Consider the following 22163-nt stretch of genomic DNA (forward strand, 5'->3'; position numbering starts at 1 on the left):
ATTTGAGACTAAATAGATTTTTATTTATGTATTATATTAAGTTAAAATAAGTGTTCATTCAGTGAAGTTGTAATTGTTATTATTACAATATATATATATATATATATATATATATATACAGATTAATCGGCATATTCATCTGTATTGGCTTTTTTTGGTCCTCCAATAATCGGTATCACCGTTGAAAAATCATAATCGGTCGACCTCTAGTGTGTGTGTCTGCGCGGAGGGAAAGGGGGCCACTGTGACCTGTTTCCTAGAATAATAGACCTCCCAGGAAACAATACTTGTTGTCTTTTCTCCCTCTTTCGTGGGAGGCCAATATATTGTTCCAGTTCCGACAGAACTGTATGTGTAGCTTTGTCTGGCATATTAACATATTCACGCATATTCTCACCACAGGCACAAACACATACTGTAGATGTGGGTGTCGGGACAGGATGTCAAGCCAGTGTGTGGGCGTTATGTCTAAGCTGCTCTTGTCTACGCTCTCGCCTCAGAAGGCCACGAGCGGTATTTGTTGGCCATTGTTCTACGGAGGGACGGGAGCTTCACCATTAGGAACGTGCACAGTCACACTCACTCCAACTCTCTCCTCCCAACTCTGACCATCAGAAAATGGCGAAGGAGAATAATCGGAAATACATCATCTGAAATCAATCATAATCAGTCAATTGCGTGCGCGTCCCCCACCCCCATAAAAGGGACAAATAAAACTAATTGAACTGAACTCTGTGTCCCGCCACAGGAGATCAAGCTGGCCTACAAGATGGCCAAGCGCTTCTACTCCAACCCTCCGCTGTGGGCCAAGTGTCTGTTCAGCCACTGCTACAGCCTGTGGTTCATCTGTCTGCCCGTGGGGGTGAGGCTGGCTCAGTCCAAGAGCTGGGCCATGCAACAGGCCTACAACGTCCTGCTCAAGATGAGGACCTCTGAGGTGGAGGTGCTGGATGAGGTGAGGGGAATTGGGGGTAAGGGGAGCTTGGGGTTCATTGGGGGTGGAGGGGGTAGGTATAGGGTCGTGAGTGCTTATGGTTGGTTGTCTGTCGACGTATGCGGACATAAGTGTGTGTGTGTGTGTGTGTGTGTGTGTGTGTGTGTGTGTGTGCGTGCATTTGTCGGAGAACGAGTGTGTGTGTGTGGGTGTGCGTGCGCTACTATTATCGCTTCCACTACAGTGATGACAACTTCAGTGGAAATCTACTGTAGCCATTAGGTTTTTATCTTGTTGTGTCCTCTCACACATAGCCACCCTCTGTCCCTCCGTAGGTGTGTTACCGTGTAGTGATGCAGCTGTGTGGTGTGTACGGTCAGCCTGTCATGGCCGTCCGTGTCCTGGTGGAGATGAAGAAGGCAGGGGTGCACCCTAACGCTATCACCTACGGATACTACAACAAGGTAGGGTACTTACACCAGCCCATACACATGCGTACGCTCCCATTTCACTCCCTTCGCCTTGACCCTTAACCTTTAATGTTCGGTCTGGATATTAGGATGTGTAGTTGTGGATCTTCCACCATATTGCTTAGGACTTACATAACCGCAACCATTTAGGATTAGGGCACTTAAAGGAACAGTGCAAGATTTTGGCTTGCTAGCTGTACCTGTAGGCTTCCAGTCATTGCGCTAGTTAGCAATGTCTCGCAAAACTACCTTCAACTTCAAACTGCACACAGTTTGTCAACAATCTCGCACTATCCCTTTAAACTAGCCTAAACAAATACCTCAATCCAAAGTATGTCCGTGTTAATCTCCTCTCCACTCATTTCTCCAGGCTGTTCTGGAAGGCCCCTGGCCCAGTCGGAACCGCAGTGGGCTCTTCATGTGGGCCAAGGTGCGCATCGTGGCGCGCGCTCTCTCTCAATTCAAACAGGCAGTCCAGCGGACGCCCGCCATGGAAGGACCCACCGTCATCACGACAGGTGAGGTGTCCGAACACTACAGAGACAGAGCATGGGAGAGAGTCAATCACTTAGGTTGGAATGCAATCACCACAGTTGTTGCACCAAATGCATATCACTTTCTACTCTTTTCATATATTTTAACTATGTAATGTACCTGTGCTTGTATGTAGGACAATACTCTCTATTTACAATATACTGTAAGGCCCTCTTGCTTTATTGCTTGTTTGTATTGCTCTTACATGGTTAAGTGCAGTAGCTCCCTTTTTTAGCTTGCTCACCTAAAACTCTGATCTGGGACACAGGAAGTGATTTAGGCCCGTCAGTGTGCGGCTCGGCGAGCAGCGACGGCGACCGGCTGAGCCACGGGAGTGCAGACAGCTCCAGCGAGGCGAACGGAGAGGATCATACCCTGTTCGCACGCAGCCTCATCATAGGAGACGCCGCAGACAACCACTGCAGCGGAGGTAGACTGCAGCCTGGAGACACTGGACCAAGTCCCTACATGTACAGCTTCCCCTAGCCCCTAACTGTTAGCCCCTAGCTACTCGCCTGTTAGCCCCTAGCCTCTCGTCTATAGCCCCTGGCTACTAGTCCCTAGCCTCTAGCCCTTAGCTCCTAGCCTCTAGCTCCAACACCCTAACTTTTGGCACCTACAGCGCCGAAGCCTCTAGTCCCTACCCTTCAGAAGTGCACAGATCTGAAAAGACTGGGTAGATTAAGACAGTATGTTTGTGTCCCGCAGGAGTTCAGTCTGATCAAGGCTACGGCTCTAAAGATGAGTTGCACCAGGACCTAGTGGATTTGGCTCAATCAGCAGCCCTTGTAATCGCTGTGGATCAGTGCAGCAAGTCCACAGCACAGCACAACGGTAACCAGCTCAGCCCCCCGTCCCGTCCATCTCAGGCATAACATAAGATAGTTATGGCGAGAGTTCATCTGCTAGATGGGAATGCAGTGTGTCAAACTTTGTATTCATTTTTTTTTTTTTTGATGAGCATAAATAAAATAACAAATAATTCAATGGTGAAGGTGCATAAAGATGGCGGCCCCCATGTACTTACCACACATGCCTCGTTTGCTCAGTTTGCACTATTGTACATTGCTCTCCGTTACTCTTAATTTGTTTTTGTATTGGCAGTAGCAAAGTATACATGTAGATTGGACTGATTTTATTGGCACGTTGAACCATGTCGTGCGCCGTACTTTAAAAACCCTATGGGTACTGCTAAAAACAATGACGTCATAACTGAATTCCTATTATCTTTATGCACCTTCGCCATTGGTGTGCAATCTTGTCTCGTCAGGTGGGGACATAGCTGGCTCGGTGGACAGTGCAGTGGCTGTAGCGGAGCCCCCCAGCCCTGTGAAAGCACTCCCACATGTCCCTAGCATCGTCAAACTGTCCACAGGAACGAGTTTTGATACCGCCATGAAGAGAGGAGACACTGGTGAGTGACGGGAGCAGACTCAAACCTAAATCTTAATCTTATCTCATATCTGAGGTTTACACATTTGATATTTGTGGTAACATGTTTGTCTTCAAAACAGCACTGAACTCTGCTTATGGTTATTGGGGGAAATTGTGGACAGAAAATGTCCCCCCGGTATTGAAGGCATGCCTATGTGTTCATCTCTACCGCCAGCCCCTGGGAAGCTGTTCTCTCTGCGTAGCCAGAGCGAGGACATCTCCCTGCCGGTTGAGGGTAAGTCTGCAGCTCCAGGTGGCTCCGGGGTGGCGGGACCTGCGGTCCAGGTCCAGCGCCAGAAGGCCTTCTCGGAGCGCAGCTGCAGCTTCAGCGCCGAGAGCCGTGCCGGCATGCTGATGGAGAAACATGGTGTGGACCACATCGTCAGCCGCATGGGCGCCGATGCACGGATCTTGGCGGCGGCTCTCTCTGGGGGCGGCACCACCCCCCCGCCTACAAAGCCGCTTCCCAGTGCGGCCAAAGCCCTCTTTAAGGACCTGGAGTTGGAGTCTGAGGAGGGGCGGGGTCCGATGCTGGGGAAACTGTCAGAGGAGGGGCCAGTAACGGACCCAACCCCACTGGAGGAGGGGCTAGGGAAAGAGGAGAAGCGGATGAAAGGTGACAGGAAGGAGGCAGGAGGGGAGGATGAGATGGGTCTAAAGTTGGAGGAGGAAGATGAGGAAAGAGATTCAGTGGGGAGGGGCTCTATTTCTCTGCCAACCTTGGAGATTAAGGAGGTGCAGGTAGGGGCAGACCCCCTCTCCCTCCTTGTCTCGGAGCACGAGGAGTTAGCCTCCGTAACCAGTCAGGAGCTGCCGCAATCCTTGCCTGCCGTGGTGTCCCGAAACCTGGCAGACGAGATTGAGATGTACATGAGCCTACGGAGCCCGCTTGGCCCCAAATCCTGTAGCATGGAGCTCCACCAGGAGGGCCAGGGAGGGGACCCTTCCCCGGATGCTGCCCCAGTGAAGCAACCTCTAGAACGGAGGTCCAGCCTCCCCGTGCCCCCTGTCCAACACCCAGGGGGGTCAAGCGGGGACACGATGCCTAAACGCAGCCCCGCAGCAGTCACACGCTCCAAGACCTTCGCCGTGAAGGCCTCCAGGAGCCCTGCCTCTTCCAGGGGTGTTGTGGCCAGCCCAAGGTCGCTGGTGAGGTCGTCGCAGAGCGGTTCGCTGGGGTCGGTCATCAACTCTATCTCGGGCATGAAGATGGACACCCTGCTCTCGGGTCCCAAGATGGACGTGTTGAAGTCAGGCATGAAGCAGGCAGGGAACCTGGCCAGCAAGGTGTGGGGGGCTGTGGCCTCAGCCTACTCTTACTCCGACGACGAGGTGAGCGGGGATGGACTGCAGAACATCCATACATAGCTAGATTAACTAAAAGATAAAGTAAAATGGTAATTAATTGCACAATAATAACCTGCAACAGCCGGATGACATAGTGAGGTCTGAAATGATTGACACCCTTGATAAAGATGAACAAAAATGACCGTATAAAATAAAGAATTCAAATACTGAGCTATATTGTATGCAAAAAAAAAAGGTAAGTTGTGTTATTTTATACTAATGCAATTGTTTGGTGCAAGAGATTTTGTTTAAGAAGTAATATTTTTTTTCTCAAAGTTGGGGGTAAAAATTGACACCTCTGTTTTAAATACCTTATAATACACCTTAAAAGGATAACGGCACTGAGCCTTTCAAAAAAAATTGTTTTATGAAATTGGAAAACACATTGGGAGGGATCTTAGACCATTCCTCCATATCCTTGATATCCTTCATCTGCTCCAGGGGAGAACGACTGCCTCCCCTCTCATTGAAGCCATGGAAGTTCAAGGCCGACCATGGTACTGCAGGCATTGTTAGCAGAAAACAGGATCCCCCATTATAGTAAATGGAACATTTTTTATTTATGTGTAAATACAAAAAATAGTACCAATAATTGCTTCTAATTCACCAGATGTATGTTGCACACAAGTTATAAGGATCATTTAGTTGCTTATGGCAGCCTACAGTACCCCTGGTCGTCCTTCAACTTGAGTTACTCAATGAGAGGGGCAGCATTGAGCTAGCCTGCAACGTCACTTCCTGGAGTAGCTCAAACTGTACATGTTGTGTCTACATGAGACGCCATCTTAACCGACTTCATTTGGCTTCAATGCGCTATTGAGTCTTCACATGGTAATTAATAGTGTCACGTGATTGATGAGTTTGTCCATTCATTTATACAGGAATTGGTCTGCACTTATAGAAGCAAAATAGCCCCATAACCACTTAAATTTGAGCCGGAACAGGTTTATGATTTGCGCAACATTGTAGCCTATAGACCAACGTGTGGCCATTGCTGTGATGAGAGAGAAGCGCACCTGTATCTCTCACAGAACTAGAACCAGAATCCCTTTCTATGATCTCTCTCCCTCTCTGCTCTGCTAGACATGAGCCTGCAACTCTCATCTCTCCAGAGTCATACTTCATAATTTATTTCCTTATAGAATCATAGCCATGGGAAGGATGCTGGTGGTGCTGCAGCACCCCTGATAAATTGGAATACATTTGCCAAAGTTCTAGAATTACTGCTGTCTGTTCAGAAAGAAATGAACTCATTCAGAAGACTACACCAGGAGTAGCCACCGAGGATCAATAGACTTTTAAATTATTGCCTAGCTGTGGAGTGGAGCCCAATCACAAGGCATTGCCTACAGTCGGAAATGCGCGGCAAATCCGTCAGTGAACAGCATGCAGCCAAAACACGCCTTTCGCAATACTTCAAATACAATCGTGGGAAAACACAGGTTGGAAAGTAAATGGCTCCTGCTGAAATGAGAAGACTGATCTTCCTGTAGAAGATTAAATATGTTATCAACTTCCAAATAGACCTATTGAGCGAACAACATTGTTTTACAATGTAAAACAAGAGAGAGGCTTTCGACACGGGGCCATCAGCCATCGCCGGTGAGTGAGCTGCACATCATCGGGTGAGTCAGTGAAACTGGAAAGCCTTTTCAGGACTATAATTTCTTCCTCATGTTGTACAATGTGTCTCCGCACACCTAGGCCTAGGCTATTGATAGATTCAAGACAAGGTCGTCTTTATTGATCTCAGATTCTCGTCAGCGTCAAAGTAGACTGTCATTTCGATCATTTGTGAGGTATAAAATTTAAAAAAGAATGAAGTCTTCAGTCGTCTGAAATGATGTAGAATTGCATGCGATGTGTTTATAGAAGGCAGATTTTCCCAGACCCGAGGCTACAAAACGTTATCCCCATGTGTGCAACTTCTTCAATCGCCTCGACTCTACTGCTCTATGCCTGTACCCGAAAGCGAGGATAATGCATGCAATGCTCTCTTATAAAGGTGGTTTTTATCTTTATTTTTTTTGCGTTCCGATACCTTCCACTGTTCCTGGGGCCCTTAAGGTCAACGGCATCATGAACTTTACCAAGTACCAGGACATTTTTGACATAAACCGTGGCTGGTAGTGGATCTCCCAGCAAGACAATAATCACAAGCACACATCAATATACACAAAATTGGCCACAAAATCAACATTTTGCAATGGCCATCGGTCTCCAGACTTGAAACCCATTGAATACGTGTGGTTTTAATTGAAGAAGGCAGTCCATACACGCAGACGAAGGATATCAAGCATCTGGATGAATTCTGTATGGAGGAAACTCCCTCCCAATGTGTTCTCCCATCTCATAAACCATTTTAGAAAAAGGTTTGGTGCCTTTGAAAACGGGTGTCAATAATTTTGACCCCTACCGTTTTGAGAGAAAAAAACATTGACTTGTTAAACAAAATCTCTTTCTCTAAGCAATTGTATAAGTATAAAATAATTACATTTCCCCACTATTTTTAGCATAAAATATAGCTAAGTATTTGAATAATTTATTTTCTACAATTATTTTTGATAATCTTTATCAAGTGTCTCAATAATTTTGGACCCCACTGTAGATACCACACTATAAAACACCATTATATACAGGACAATGATGTAAGACTTTGACTATGCAAGCAGAGCATCTCATTTCACAGGTTCATCTCGCAAACCATATTGCAGAATGCATTCAATTTTGTTCAAGTGAGTAATATGACCATTCACAATCGTTGAGAAGTTTACATTTGGCCTTATTTCCCCCTCTTCCCAGGATGAACTGGGCCCTGGCTATAGGGAAAGGGACAGTTTCCCTGCCGGGCTGGATGAGTCCATGCTGTTGGGGGGTGGAGGAAGTGACAGTCCCACCCACAGAGGGCCCACCCAAGGCCTGGTGTCCAACGGCCTGACCCAGAGCAGCACCAGCCTGGGCAGCAGCAGTGGGAGCAGCGACACAGGGAGAGGACCCCACTCCACACGTAAGCATACACACACTTGACACACACATCCTATATAAATAAAAAAGTATGCAGGCGCACACACACTTTATGCATGCACAAGAAGACAAACTACGTTACCCGTATACCCATAAACAAACACACTCATAAGATGTGGAAGGGTGTATGGTTGAAACTGTGTGATTGTATACTCTCTGTGTGTGCGTGTACGTGTGTGTGTATGTGTATATATATATGTATATGTATAGACGTGACTCCAGGAAGGCCAGGCAGAGGTCCAGACTCTGAGAGGTCAGACCAAGGCTCCCACCACACCAGCTCCTCTAGTATCTACCAGAACTGTGCCCTTGAGGTGAGACTATCATACTTTATATTTACAGTTGAAGTCGGAAGTTTACGTACACCTTAGCCAAATACATTTAAACTCAGTTTTTCACAATTCCTGACATTTAATCCTAGTAACAATTCCCTGTCTTAGGTCAGTTAGGATCACCACTTTATTTTAAGAATGTGAATAATTGTAGAGAGAATAATTTATTTGAGCTTTTATTTCTTCCATCACATTCCCAGTGGGTATACACTCAATTAGTATTTGTAGCATTGCCTTTAAATTGTTTAACTTGGGTCAAACGTTTCGGGTAGCCACAAGCTTCCGACAGTAAGTTGGGTGAATTTTGGCCCATTCCTCCTGACAGAGCTGGTGTAACTGAGTCAGGTTTGTAGGCCTCCTTACTTGCACACGCTTTTTCAGTTCTGCCCACAAATTTTCTTTAGGATTGAGGTCGGGGCTTTGTGATGGCCACTCCAATACCTTGACTTTGTTGTCCTTAAGCCATTTTGCCACAACTTTGGAAGTTAAAGCTTGGTCGCAAATGGGTCTTCCAAATGGACAATGACGTCCATTTCGAAGACCCATTTGCGACCAAGCTTTAACTTCCTGACTGATGTCTTGAGATGTTGCTTCAATATATCCACATAATTTTCCTGCCTCATGATGCCATCTATTTTGTGAAGTGCACCAGTCCCTCCTGCAGCAAAGCACCCCCACAACATAATGCTGCCACCACCGTGCTTCACGGTTGGGATGGTGTTCTTTGGCTTGCAAGCCTCCCCCTTTTTCCTCCAAACATAACGATTGTCATTATGGCCAAACAGTTCTATTTTTGTTTCATCAGACCAGAGGACATTTCTCCAAAAAGTATGATCTTTGTCCCCATGTGCAGTTGCAAACCGTAGTCTGGCTTTTTTATGGCGGTTTTGGAGCAGTGGCTTCTTTTTGGCTAAACGGCCTTTCAGGTTATGTTGATATAGGACTCATTTTACTGGGGATATAGATACTTTTGTACCTGTTTCCTCCAGCATCTTCACAATGTCCTTTGCTGTTGTTCTGGGATTGATTTGCACTGTTCGCACCAAAGTACGGTCATCTCTAGGAGACAGAACGCGTCTCCTTCCTGAGCAGTGTGACGGCTGCGTGATCCCATGGTGTTTATACTTAGATGTCCTAACAGACTTGCCAAAACTATAGTTTATTAACAAGACATTTGTGGAGTGGTTGAAAAACAAGTTTTAATGACTCCAACCTAAGTGGATGTATACTTCCGACTTCAACTGTAAGTGGCTACCGTACTCAATATATGGTCTCACAAAGACTGAGTCAAAGACAGAGTACATACAGTGCATTCAGAAAGTATTCAGACCCCTTTTTCTACCTTTTCTTACGTTACAGCCTTATTCTAAAATTGATTAAATCGTTTTTTTCCCTTCATCATTCTACACACAATCCCCCATAATGACAAAGCAAAAACTGTTTTTTAGAAATGTTTGCAAATATATACAAAAATAAAATAACTGACATATTTAAATAAGTATTCAGATCCTTTATTCGGTACTTTGTTGAAGCATCTTTGGCAGCGATTACAGCCTCGAGTCTTCTTGGGTGTGACGCTACAAGTTTGGTACACCTTAATTTGGGGAGTTTCTCCCATTCTTCTCTGCAGATCCTCTCAAGCTCTGTCAGGTTGGATGGGGAGCGTCACTGCACAGGTTTTTTCAGGCCTTTCCAGCGGTGTTCAATCAGGTTCAAGTCCGGGCTTTGGCTGGGCCACTCAAGGACATTCAGAGACTTGTCCTGAAGACACTCCTGCTTTGTTGGCTGTGTGCTTAGGGTCGTTGTCTTGTTGGAAGGTGAACCTTCGCCCCCGTCTGTGGTCCGGAGCACTCTGGAGCAGGTTTTCATCAAGGATCTCTCGGAAATTTTCTCCGTTCATCTTTCCCTCGATCCTGACTAGTCGCCCAGTCCTTGCCGCTGAAAAACATCCCCACAGCATGATATTACCACCACCATGCTTCACCTTAGGGATGGTGCCAGGTTTCCTCCAGATGTGACGCTTGGCATTCAGGCCAAAGAGTTCAATGTTGGTTTCATCAGACCAGAGAATCTTGTTTCTCATCGTCTGAGAGTCCTTTAGGTGACTTTTGGCAAACTCCAAGCGGGCTGTCATGTGCCTTTTACTGAGGAGTGGCTTCCGTCTGACCACTCTACCACAAAGGTCTGATTGGTGGAGCGCTGCAGAGATGGTTGTCCTTCTGGAAGGTTCTCCCATCTCCACAGAGGAACTCTAGAGCTCTGTCAGAGTAACCATCGGGTTCTAGGTAACTTCCCTAACCAAGGCCCTTCTCCTCCGATTGCGTAACCGATAAGAGTTTGTTACTTAGCCAGGTAGCTTCAAGTAGCCTATGCCAGGTGCATCTGTAATGTTTATCTCTCTCTCTCTCTCTCTGTGTGTGTGTGTGTGTGTGTGTGTGTGTGTGTGTGTGTGTGTGTGTGTGTGTGTGTGTGTGTGTGTGTGTGTGTGTGTGTGTCTCTCTCTCTCTAGGTGCTGATGTCCAGCTGCTCCCAGTGTCGATCCTGTGAGTGTCTGGTATACGATGAGGAGATCATGGCGGGCTGGACGGCAGACGATTCCAACCTCAACACCACCTGTCCCTTCTGCCGCACCGCCTTCCTGCCCCTGCTCCACGTCGAGTTCCACGACCTGCGCACCACCACATCGTGGGTGTTTGTCTGTCTGGGCCATGAAGTATACGCGTGTATAATAGTGTATTCAATAAAACAGGATGCAAGATTTTCCACGCTAATGTTTAAATTATACTTACTAGTTCATGAAGAACTCACTAAATCGGAACAGAATTTTGTTGTGAGACACGGTACAATTCAAATTAATCTGATTACATGTACAAAACCAGACAATTAAGCACATTTACGTAAACGGCTACATAGGAAGATGCGGTGGCGGGCTTTGACATGGGCATTAAATACATTTTAACCTGCTACAATTGGACATACGTCATTATCTTCGTCTAAGTCATTCAAATGTTCTATGTTGCTGGATGGGTGTGCTCTTCCCTTGTTTCATTGTGTGTGATCTCACCTACAGGTTCTACCTGAACCCCAGCGCATCAGGAGACAGTATCCACAGCACCAGCCACCAGGCCACAGCTACAGGCTCCACCGAGAACAAGGTAGGGGCTGCAGTGGATACCCCGACCCCTGGCCTCATCAGCTTCCCAGAATCTGAGGACCCAGGAGAGGCCCCGGCCAGCCAGACTGCCACGCACAAGAGGTCGGTTCACAGAAGTGCCTGTCTCAAAAAAACACATTTAATATTCTGTCACCATCGTTATTACCTTTTATCCTTCATCTGATTTGGTGCCTTCTGTTAACTCGAAATGACACAACGACAAGGTTCCAGTTTAACAAAGTTTACTCTACTATATGAACACACTACAAGGTAGCCATTACACTCCAGGCTAGGTCCAACAACGACAAGACTTCCTGCGCATGCGCACTCTTGACTGAGTGATAGCCCCGTAATAACAGAAATATAGGGATACTTAAAACATGAACTTAACACCTTCTATTCAGTAAATTATAGGGTTAACGTGTACCCTAATGATGCTCATGTGTAGCTAAGCGAACTTGTTCATCTGTCAATTGAACTGTAAGAACTGAAAAATCACAAGCTGAAAACTTGACTTGGCTCACTCTTGCTTTACATTTTTCTGTTGTTAAAGATCCTCTGTCTTTGCCCTCTCCTGTCTGTATGTCTGGCCGTCCGTCAGTTTGATACCGGAGCCGGCTCAATCGGATCCCCTGGGCCTGCTGGAGCACCAGGCAGGGAAGAGGGGGACGTCTCTGACACGCAGCAACAGTGTGGGCGGGCCTCTACAGAGCCTGGTTGCCCAGAGAGAACCAGGACACAGCGTGTCCACCACCAGCCTGCCCTGCAGCCTGACAGAGATGGTGAGTGTCCTTAGAATGTCCTCGCAATTCTTCCCACTCAGCGCACCAGGGCTTGAGTCAATTAAATTTCAGGTCAGTAAATTCAGGGTATGAAATTTAAATCAATTCAACGCTTATGAATCGAAAATTAATTGTTTTCTGTATGTGGACTTTCATTAAAATATAATTTACTCTGAAACTGCAGCACATGTACAGGCCATGCATTTCTATGCTATTGAGAAAGCAAAGAGGTTGTTTACACACAGTGCTGTCAAACCACATTTGTCAAAATCCAGAAATAAAATGACTTGGGATACGTAATCAGTGGTCACTGTCCAGTGGAATAGGTGATTCACTGTGTATGTGGGTGGGAGGCAACAAAGGTTCTATTTATGTGGATGTTCAGGAGTTATGCAACTGACTAAAGTGCTGTGTGTGTGTGTGTGTGTGTGTGTGTGTGTGTGTGTGTGTGTGTGTGTGTGTGTGTTTATGGTTCTCAGGATGGCCTGGGACAGAAGCGGCCCAACCCAATGCCGGTGTCTGTGCCCTACCTCAGCCCCCTGGTCCTCCGCAAAGAACTAGAGACCCTACTGGAGAATGAGGGAGACCAAGTAACACACATTTAACAGATATACGAATATTTTCAGAAAGAAGCAATATTACAGGACAGGAAAATGGGGCCCATAGATTCTCGCATGTAGTATGACTTACAGTATGTGGCATTGATGTTGAAGGGCCCCTGTGTTTTTAAAAATGTCATAAATGTAGCTAGCTGTTGTCCCTTGATGTTCTGGTCATTTGTTGCCCTCGCTGTTGCTGCTTCCATTTTTATTTAACTGTTAACCCAGTGTCTTTACAGATTTGAACATTAAGCTGTAGTATCGCTTATAAAGCACAGTTTAATTGGTTTTCTCCATCAGGTCATCTACACCCACAAGTTCCTGAGCCAGCACCCCATCATATTCTGGAACCTGGTGTTTTATTTCCAACGCCTGGACCTGCCCAGCTACCTGCCTGGTCTCATCCTCACCTCGGAACACTGTAACAATGGAGTACAGGTACATAACCATGCAGAGCTCACACACGCTACTCATCTACACAAATATTCACACACAGCTTACAAACAGCGCTCTCTACTCGTGATCACCTCAGAGCGATCAGCCACCGTGAACCCGACCACTGTTTTAAAAAAAACATTTTTAATTTAACCTTTATTTAACTAGACAAGTCAGTTAAGAACACATTCTTATTTACAATGACCATCTACCAGGGAACAGTGGGTTATAACTGCCTTGTTCAGGGGCAGAATGACAGATTTTTACCTTGTCGGCTCGGGGATTAGAACCAGCAACCTTTCAGTAACTGGCCCAACGCGCTAACCACTAGGCTACCTGCCGCCCCTGTTAAAGGTCATGAACTATCAAAATCATGTTTTTCATTAAAGATGATATTTGAAGGGAACCAGATCAAAGTATGAAAAATGACTGTTGCTTCTACATTGATAACGTTTGATCATAAAGTTACTTGTCTCCTCCCCCATGTCAAACACTTGGATTCATTATTAAGGGGACATGGTGACATCACCTTAACTCTCTTTTTAATACCCCAATGGTATCATGCTACTCTTACCTAATTAAAATCAGTACCGCCTTGTAACCAACATCGGAGAAGACATGGTGGTTTATAGCTAGCTACTCTACTGGTGCCAAAATTCATCTATGGCAAAGACACCTATATGTTTCCCCTTTCATCTGTGTCTGGTGTTAGCTAGTTACTGACTAGCTAGGTTTTCATCCGTGTCTGGTGTTAGCTAGTTACTGACTAGCTAGGTTTTCATCTGTGTCTGGTGTTAGCTAGTTACTGACTAGCTAGGTTTTCATCCGTGTCTGGTGTTAGCTAGTTACTGACTAGCTAGGTTTTCATCCGTGACTGGTGTTAGCTAGTTACTGACTAGCTAGGTTTTCATCCGTGTCTGGTGTTAGCTAGTTACTGACTAGCTAGGTTTTCATCCGTGTCTGGTGTTAGCTAGTTACTGACTAGCTAGGTTTTCATCTGTGTCTGGTGTTAGCTAGTTACTGACTAGCTAGGTTTTCATCCGTGTCTGGTGTTAGCTAGTTACTGACTAGCTAGGTTTTCATCCGTGACTGGTGTTAGCTAGTTACTGACTAGCTAGGTTTTCATCTGTGTCTGGTGTTAGCTAGTTACTGACTAGCTAGGTTTTCATCCGTGACTGGTGTTAGCTAGTTACTGACTAGCTAGGTTTTCATCTGTGTCTGGTGTTAGCTAGTTACTGACTAGCTAGGTTTTCATCCGTGTCTGGTGTTAGCTAGTTACTGACTAGCTAGGTTTTCATCCGTGTCTGGTGTTAGCTAGTGTTGATAAAACGTTTACTGGAGACAGGAGATCAAGTGGAGACATAGGACGAGGTGGATATTTGTATAATAAGGCCGTTTAATCACATGTAAAAATATCTTAGTAAATCGTGCAGCACGGCCCCTTCTGTCTGATTCGTATGGAATCGTCGACAAAGAGAGCGCTCTAAACAGTTCATACAGATTATATAGGCAACAAGCAAAGTAGGTTGATCTTGTAGTCTGGCCTTCTGATTGGTCGATCTGGGTCGTGGGTAGTCCTGATCAGGCCTGGTGTCAACGTTCCATTGGTTCTTCTCACAGTTCTTTGTCTTGTGCTCCAACCTTGAGTTGTGTGTGTCTGTGGTTGTCATGGGGGAGGGGAGTTGTGTGTGTCGGTGGTTGGTGTCTAATGAGACCAGCATATGTCCAAGGGAAAACGGGGGTGTGTGTATTTTGTATAAAAGATAGCTTATGTTGAGAAGTTGTTATTACAAGTTTCCAGTATCTATTACAATTTCTTACACTAGTTACTGACTAGCTAGGTTTTCATCCGTGTCTGGTGTTAGCTAGTTACTGACTAGCTAGGTTTTCATCTGTGTCTGGTGTTAGATAGTTACTGACTAGCTAGGTTTTCATCCGTGTCTGGTGTTAGCTAGTTACTGACTAGCTAGGTTTTCATCCGTGTCTGGTGTTAGCTAGTTACTGACTAGCTAGGTTTTCAGCCAGCATGGAACAAAAGGGGGGTCATTCAAAACTCTGACGCAGTTGTCATGTCAACACATCCGTCAGTGCTGCTGTGAACCGCATCACAACCATGAGAGAGAAAGTACTTTTCAGAATGACTGTTCAGGACCTTTAAAGCAGTGCAACAATAGATAACTGTGTGTCTGTATTTTCCATTCACTATGTCCACAGCTCCACCAGACATCCCTGTCTCAAGACAGTAAACAGGTGTATGTTCAGCTGCTGTGGGACAACATCAATCTGCACCAGGAACCTGGGGATCCCCTCTACCAGAGCTGGAGGACCCTGAGTGACTACACATTCTCTCACACATACATCTAATCAAGCAATCATCCTCAGAGCACTGAGTAGTCTCTCTCTCTCTCTGTCTGTCTGTCTGTCGCTATTGCTTTTTTAACATGCATGTCCTGCTCATATTTGATAATGGAACACAGTTTGAGATGACAGCTAATGAAAAGAGCCATATACGTAAAACCAATTATTCTAATGTATTGAATAGTGACTTGAGTACTGAAGCATCTCTGTTCCCCAGTGGAGAAGAAGGGCACCCTGGCCCCCACGGACTACCAGGAGACACGGACCCTCCTCAACAGCATCGTCCGCAGCATCCAGACCAATGACGTCTACGGCCCCATCAACCTGCTTCTCCGGGAGGTCAAGAGGAACCCAGAGGTCAAACGCCAAAGGTCAGTCCTCTAAAGCTTATATGTGGGGGTGATACATTTGATTTGTGAGCTAATGTCAACGTAAACGTTTGATTTTGATCTATTTATTGGTCTCTTATCAGGGGTATCTACAGGGAGATCCTCTTCCTGGCGCTGGTGGCATTGGGACGGGAGAACATTGACGTCGGTGAGTGAACTGCATGACACAACCAGTCTTTTTTAAACCAAGACTTGGATTTGGGTAATTCCAATCATCCAGTGTCTTGTTCCTGAGTTTAATGAGCTAAATGATTCTGTTTTTCCCCCCTTGTCTCCCCAACAGAGGCTTTTGACCGTGAATACCGCCGGGCCTTTGATGAGTTGAGCCCAGAGCAGCTCAAGGCCCTGCACAAGATCGACCGGCCACCCAACACCAACGTCCAGTGGTGCCTCAAGTGCTTCGGTGCTCCAGTCATCTGATTTGGCCACTGCTACCATCTGCTGGACGGTCTGAGGACCTCACTCACACTGGAGAGAAGCAGACAAGAGAAAGGGGGAAAGGAACTTGATGGGTGAGGGTGTAAGGGAGAATTTTGTACAGAGAATTTTTGCACCTTCATATCCCGAAAGTCCCTTTTGTTGTTCTTTCTGCTTCTTGCAGCTTTTCCCGCGGGCCACTTGTATCTCATTGTTATTTATGTAAATACTCTGGAAGGTCAGGAAAAGAGAGCCTTGTTTATAAGATGGTGTGGTGAGAATGAATGTCGCTTGTACAGTGTTAGTTAGTCCCTTCTATGATCGAGTATGCGTGTCTCTCACTGCCCAGTCCTAAGTGGCCTTGCTCCATCTCTGTCCTATAGCCCCAGGATCTGACCCCAACACCCCTGGCCCTAGAACCACTTTGTAGTCTTCTACTGATCATCACTGTCATTGATGTGCACTTTTAGAAACGGTAGCTTTACCAGTCCGTTGGTTGTCTTTTTTGTACATATTTTTCTACATGGGGGATGCCTTGATGCTGATAATGATTTCTACAGATTCAGTCTTCACTATTGTCATTGTGGGTGTTTGTCTTGGAATGCAATTCATTTTTGAGAAGTAGATTTCTCTCGTTTTGTGTGTAAAAAAGTGTTGGCGATCAGTTCGAGAACATTCCAGAACCCTGCAAACGTGTCTTAAAAGAAAAGCCTGAACTAAATGTTTTATTCTTACAACATAGACATCCCAATGGGAGAGAAAAGGAATCCGTCGCAGCATACTCAACCTAGAATGTTTCAGGTTTAGCCACCAGCCATTTTGGGGCTAAAAATCAAACGTAACCATGAATAGGAAGGGAACTGAGATGCCAAACTACTGAAGTGCAGCTCTTTCCTTCTCTCTCCATCGCTCAATGCCTTGAGCAAAAGACGAGAGCCGTCCTGTCACAGGGAAAGAAACCATGGTAAGTTACTGCGGTGCCTCAGTAGTAGTGACAAGACAGTCAGTCCAACGTGTAATGTTTTTAACTGCAACATACAGTTCAACTATTATGGTAATATATGCTTTCATGTGATTAAAAATCTGCTTGTGTACATGCTTGGGTTACTCCATAATATATCGACAGTATATCTGACTGACATAGAAATATCCCTCCCTTTGAAAGCTGAAGCATTGTAGTTAAGGAAAATGCTTTTACGATTTACATATTAGTGTGGTCTGCCTTAATTCATTTAGTCCCATCTCTTTTTTTCCTTTTATTGTGAATGGAATATCGACTTTGAACAGCGGAAGAGACTTTACACAGCACATAAAGGGCGTATTTCAACAGGAGAAATATTCCCAGGGCCTGTAGGAGTGAGTGCTGACCTAGGATCAGGTCTACATCTGTCCATGTAATCTTTATTATTTGAAAGGCAAAACTTACCCTAGCTCAGCACTCCTACTCTAAGACGCTTTAAGAATATGTCATCTGGGTCCATAAAGTATCATAACTCCTACTACAACGGCGGTCCTTTCTAGATACAAATGGGAAAGTCACACAGAAGTGTGAATACTCTCTATGTAAAGTTGTCAGATTGCACTGCTTAGATTAGTACGTGATTTAACCCCAATAGGGATCATGAGGTCAAACTTTACCACCGCGGAACATTTCAGGAAACCTAAATCCAACTGTTTATTATTATAACATGGGCTACAGAACATGTATCAAGCCAATCACAGTGGTGTTATACATTTGATAACAAACTTATATCGAAGCGATTCCATCATATATGACATCGTGCATTTCCTGTTGGCTAAAAGCTTATGTGCTCGTCAGAGGATGTACAGAAAATGGTTCAATCTACCGTCCTGTGGAATGCATATACACTATTGTACTGCAATAAATGAGTTGTGACCTGATTCAAAACAAAACCTGCCACTAGTGATGCATTTTTATACAGTAGTCAATGCATGGGTTTGGGGACAATTACTCACCTACTCTTCAATATTGCATTAAGGGAGTACTTTTTGCCAACACAATTCTGGAAAAGTTCCTAATGAATGATTTAAAATAGTTAAATAAATCATTTTGGCTTCAGACATAAATGAATGCACGTTGAGGATTATCATCATAGCTCTCTTACAGCAATCGCTCAATAAAGTACAAGATCATAAACTATCGGAATATTTGTAACATATTACTCAGTTCCCTCTGTGGTCTGCAAATAATAGAGAAACACATCTTACAAGTTCTACTCCGCCTGGCACAGGATGCTATTCTATTTTGCAAAGGGAAACTGACGTGCCATTAGCCCAAACCCTAAAGGCTGGATAGACGGGCTCAGAGAACTTTGTGTGGAATGTATGAAGATGGGTCAATGTGCTACAGGAGACACTGCAAAAGGACAGAGTGCCAGCTGACCAGTCCAGATACAGCCCCAGTTTGTTGGAGTGGACAGGTATGACAGTGTGTCAGGCCATGTATTGGTCATCAGCACAACGCAGACTCCAGGACTTGTCATTGTGTCCGAGGAGGAGGTCGTAGTGCCTTCCTCTCCTGCTGATCTCTTTGTATGCTATTCCTATATAAGTTGAATACTTGTTCCCCTCCAGCGTCCAGGCAGGCCCTCTGTGCATAACACCTGTCTGGGTGATCAGGATATGGTTGCATTTCTCCTCGGGTGACTCTTCTCTCCTCAGACAGAGAGAGCTCTCTGTGTGCCGTGTTTTGGTCCAGTGTCAGCTCACGGGCATCTAATGGGAATAACAGACAAGAAACTAAAAAATACAAATATTTCTATCCGTTTAAATGATATATACTGATCAAAAATATAAACATGCAACAATTAACGTTTCTACTGAGTTACAGTTCATATAAGGAAATCAGTCAATTGAAATAAATTCATTAGGCCCTAATCTATGGATTTCACGTGTGGGCCTGAGGGCATAGGTCCACGCCAGGCCCAATGAATTAGAATGAGTTTTTCCCCCATGAAAGGGCTTTATTACAGACAGAAATACTCCTCAGTTTCATTAGGTGGCTGGTCTCGGGTGATACCACAGGTGAAGAAGCCGAATGTGGAAGTCCTGGACTGCTGTGTTTACACGTTGGACGTACTGCCAAATTCTCTAAAATGACGTTGGAAACGGCTTATGGTAGAGAAATTTGTATTAAATGCTCTGGTGGACATTCCTGCAGTCAGCATGCCAATTGCACGCTCCCTAAAAACTTGAGATGTCTGTGGCATTGTGTTTGTGTGGCAAAACTGCACATTTTAGAGTAGCCTTTTATTGTCCCCAGCGCAAGGTGTACCTGTGTAATGATCATGTTTAATCAGCTTCTTGATGTGGATGTACACTGCTCAAAAAAATAAAGGGAACACTAAAATAACACATCCTAGATCTGAATGAATGAACTATTCTTATTAAATACTTTTTTCTTTACATAGTTGAATGTGCTGACAACAAAATCACACAAAAATGATCAATGTAAATCAAATTTATCAACCCATGGAGGTCTGGATTTGGAGTCACACTCAAAATTAAAGTGGAAAACCACACTACAGGCTGATCCAACTTTGATGTAATGTCCTTAAAACAAGTCAAAATGAGGCTCAGTAGTGTGTGTGGCTTCCACGTGCCTGTATGACCTCCCTACAACGCCTGGGCATGCTCCTGATGAGGTGGCGGATGGTCTCCTGAGGGATCTCCTCCCAGACCTGGACTAAAGCATCCGCCAACTCCTGGACAGTCTGTGGTGCAACGTGGCGTTGGTGGATGGAGCGAGACATGATGTCCCAGATGTGCTCAATTGGATTCAGGTCTGGGGAACGGGCGGGCCAGTCCATAGCATCAATGCCTTCCTCTTGCAGGAACTGCTGACACACTCCAGCCACATGAGGTCTAGCATTGTCTTGCATTAGGAGGAACCCAGGGCCGACCGCACCAGCATATGGTCTCACAAGGGGTCTGAGGATCTCATCTCGGTACCTAATGGCAGTCAGGCTACCTCTGGCGAGCACATGGAGGGCTGTGCGGCCCCCAAAGAAATGCCACCCCACACCATGACTGACCCACCGCCAAACCGGTCATGCTGGAGGATGTTGCAGGCAGCAGAACGTTCTCCACGGCGTCTCCAGACTCTGTCACGTCTGTCACATGTGCTCATGTGCTCAGTGTGAACCTGCTTTCATCTGTGAAGAGCACAGGGCGCCAGTGGCGAATTTGCCAATCTTGGTGTTCTCTGGCAAATGCCAAACGTCCTGCACGGTGTTGGGCTGTAAGCACAACCCCCACCTGTGGACGTCGGGCCCTCATACCACCCTCATGGAGTCTGTTTCTGACCGTTTGAGCAGACATATGCACATTTGTGGCCTGCTGGAGGTCATTTTGCAGGGCTCTGGCAGTGCTCCACCTGCTCCTTCTTGCACAAAGGCGGAGGTAGCGGTCCTGCTGTTGGGTTGTTGCCCTCCTACGGCCTCCTCCACGTCTCCTGATAGCGCCTCCATGCTCTGGACACTACGCTGACAGACACAGCAAACCTTCTTGCCACAGCTCGCATTGATGTGCCATCCTGGATGAGCTGCACTACCTGAGCCACTTGTGTGGGTTGTAGACTCCGTCTCATGCTACCACTAGAGTGAAAGCACCGCCAGCATTCAAAAGTGACCAAAACATCAGCCAGGAAGCATAGGAACTGAGAAGTGGTCTGTGGTCACCACCTGCAGAACCACTCCTTTATTGGGGGTGTCTTGCTAATTGCCTATAATTTCCACCTTTTGTCTATTCCATTTGCACAACAGCATGTGAAATTTATTGTCAATCAGTGTTGCTTCCTAAGTGGACAGTTTGATTTCACAGAAGTGTGATTGACTTGGAGTTACATTGTGTTGTTTAAGTGTTCCCTTTATTTTTTTGAGCAGTGTATTATCTTGGCAACGGAGAAATGCTCACTAATAGGGAGGTAAACAAATTTGTGCACCAAATTTGAGAGAAATAAGCTTTTTGCGGGTATGGAACATTTCTGGGATTTTTTTTTTCAGCTCATGAAACATGGGACCAACACTTTACATGTTGCGTTTATATTTGTTTTCACAATTTAGGCTTATTAGTCAGAACATTATTGACTTACAGTTCTTCAGGCCAGCTTTTAACCAGCATTCTGCATCATGTTCAACACTAAAGAAGAAGCAGAATATTAGAGTGATATACACAATCTACAGTCCCTTCATAGCGTGCCTGTGTGTAGAAAGGCCACACAATTGTCACACTTACAGCATAGATTAGTTATAATGGTTTCTACATTTGTAGTTACCAGATGGTCTATGTTTCCTACCTGAGTTTCCCAAGATTATAGAGTGGGTCCTCTAGTAAAGTAGAGAGCAGTTTCACTCCTGGCTCTCCTGGGTTGTTGTAGCTCAATTCCAGTTATTTCAGGCATGAGAGGTTTGACTTCAGAGCAGAGGCCAGAGAAGCACAGCCTTCTATCGTGACTCCACAGAATGACAACCTGCAGTGCAAAGATTTCGGTATTGCGGAACATCCACGTTAGCTCGATTGAAATGTAAAGGCAATGATCCCACGTTCGCGGAGACCGCATTTACGGTAAACAATGCATATGTCGGCTCAATCGGCAATTACCTTCACATTTTAACGAGGATCTTCCTCTATACTTCTGTGATACAAACTGAAAACAGACCTTATTCTAGACATGGACTCACTTATATGGCAAGTGAATTATCTCAAGAATCACATATACTCTTTGACCCCAATGTCCTATTCCTGTATGATACTATTTTATTCGGTTATGAGAGAGCAATACTTAATCAGAGTAGTTGTCGTTCAAGGTTTTTTTCGAGTAGGCTACTTTTGAGGGGAAACCTATTACCTCAGTGTCTCCAGTTTACAGTGTGGATTCTTCAGTCCAACAGAGAGCAGCTTCACTCCTGAATCCTGCAGGTCATTGTCGCTCA

General features: G+C 45.4%; 1 protein-coding gene across 2 annotated transcripts in view; it reads left to right on the top strand.

Moving 5' to 3' along the window:
- Window positions 1-17307, top strand: part of LOC120030695 (DENN domain-containing protein 4C-like) — a 73327-nt gene extending 56020 nt beyond the window's left edge. Inside the window, exons 17-34 of one of the 2 annotated variants that reach the window (XM_038976143.1) lie at window positions 749-955; window positions 1270-1398; window positions 1775-1922; window positions 2207-2368; window positions 2647-2772; window positions 3209-3352; window positions 3548-4704; window positions 7522-7726; window positions 7954-8057; window positions 10585-10760; window positions 11146-11331; window positions 11783-12011; window positions 12491-12601; window positions 12911-13048; window positions 15260-15377; window positions 15621-15774; window positions 15876-15940; window positions 16076-17307. In XM_038976143.1, the coding sequence (XP_038832071.1) occupies window positions 749-955; window positions 1270-1398; window positions 1775-1922; window positions 2207-2368; window positions 2647-2772; window positions 3209-3352; window positions 3548-4704; window positions 7522-7726; window positions 7954-8057; window positions 10585-10760; window positions 11146-11331; window positions 11783-12011; window positions 12491-12601; window positions 12911-13048; window positions 15260-15377; window positions 15621-15774; window positions 15876-15940; window positions 16076-16212 (3696 nt within the window). In that variant the 3' untranslated portion in view covers window positions 16213-17307. The remainder of the gene's footprint in view (window positions 1-748; window positions 956-1269; window positions 1399-1774; window positions 1923-2206; window positions 2369-2646; window positions 2773-3208; window positions 3353-3547; window positions 4705-7521; window positions 7727-7953; window positions 8058-10584; window positions 10761-11145; window positions 11332-11782; window positions 12012-12490; window positions 12602-12910; window positions 13049-15259; window positions 15378-15620; window positions 15775-15875; window positions 15941-16075) is intronic. The other variant, XM_038976144.1, reaches the window with a different exon arrangement.
- The last annotated feature ends 4856 nt before the right edge of the window (window positions 17308-22163 follow it).

This window comes from Salvelinus namaycush, chromosome 36, assembly GCF_016432855.1.
Source record: "Salvelinus namaycush isolate Seneca chromosome 36, SaNama_1.0, whole genome shotgun sequence".
Lineage (NCBI taxonomy): Eukaryota > Metazoa > Chordata > Actinopteri > Salmoniformes > Salmonidae > Salvelinus > Salvelinus namaycush.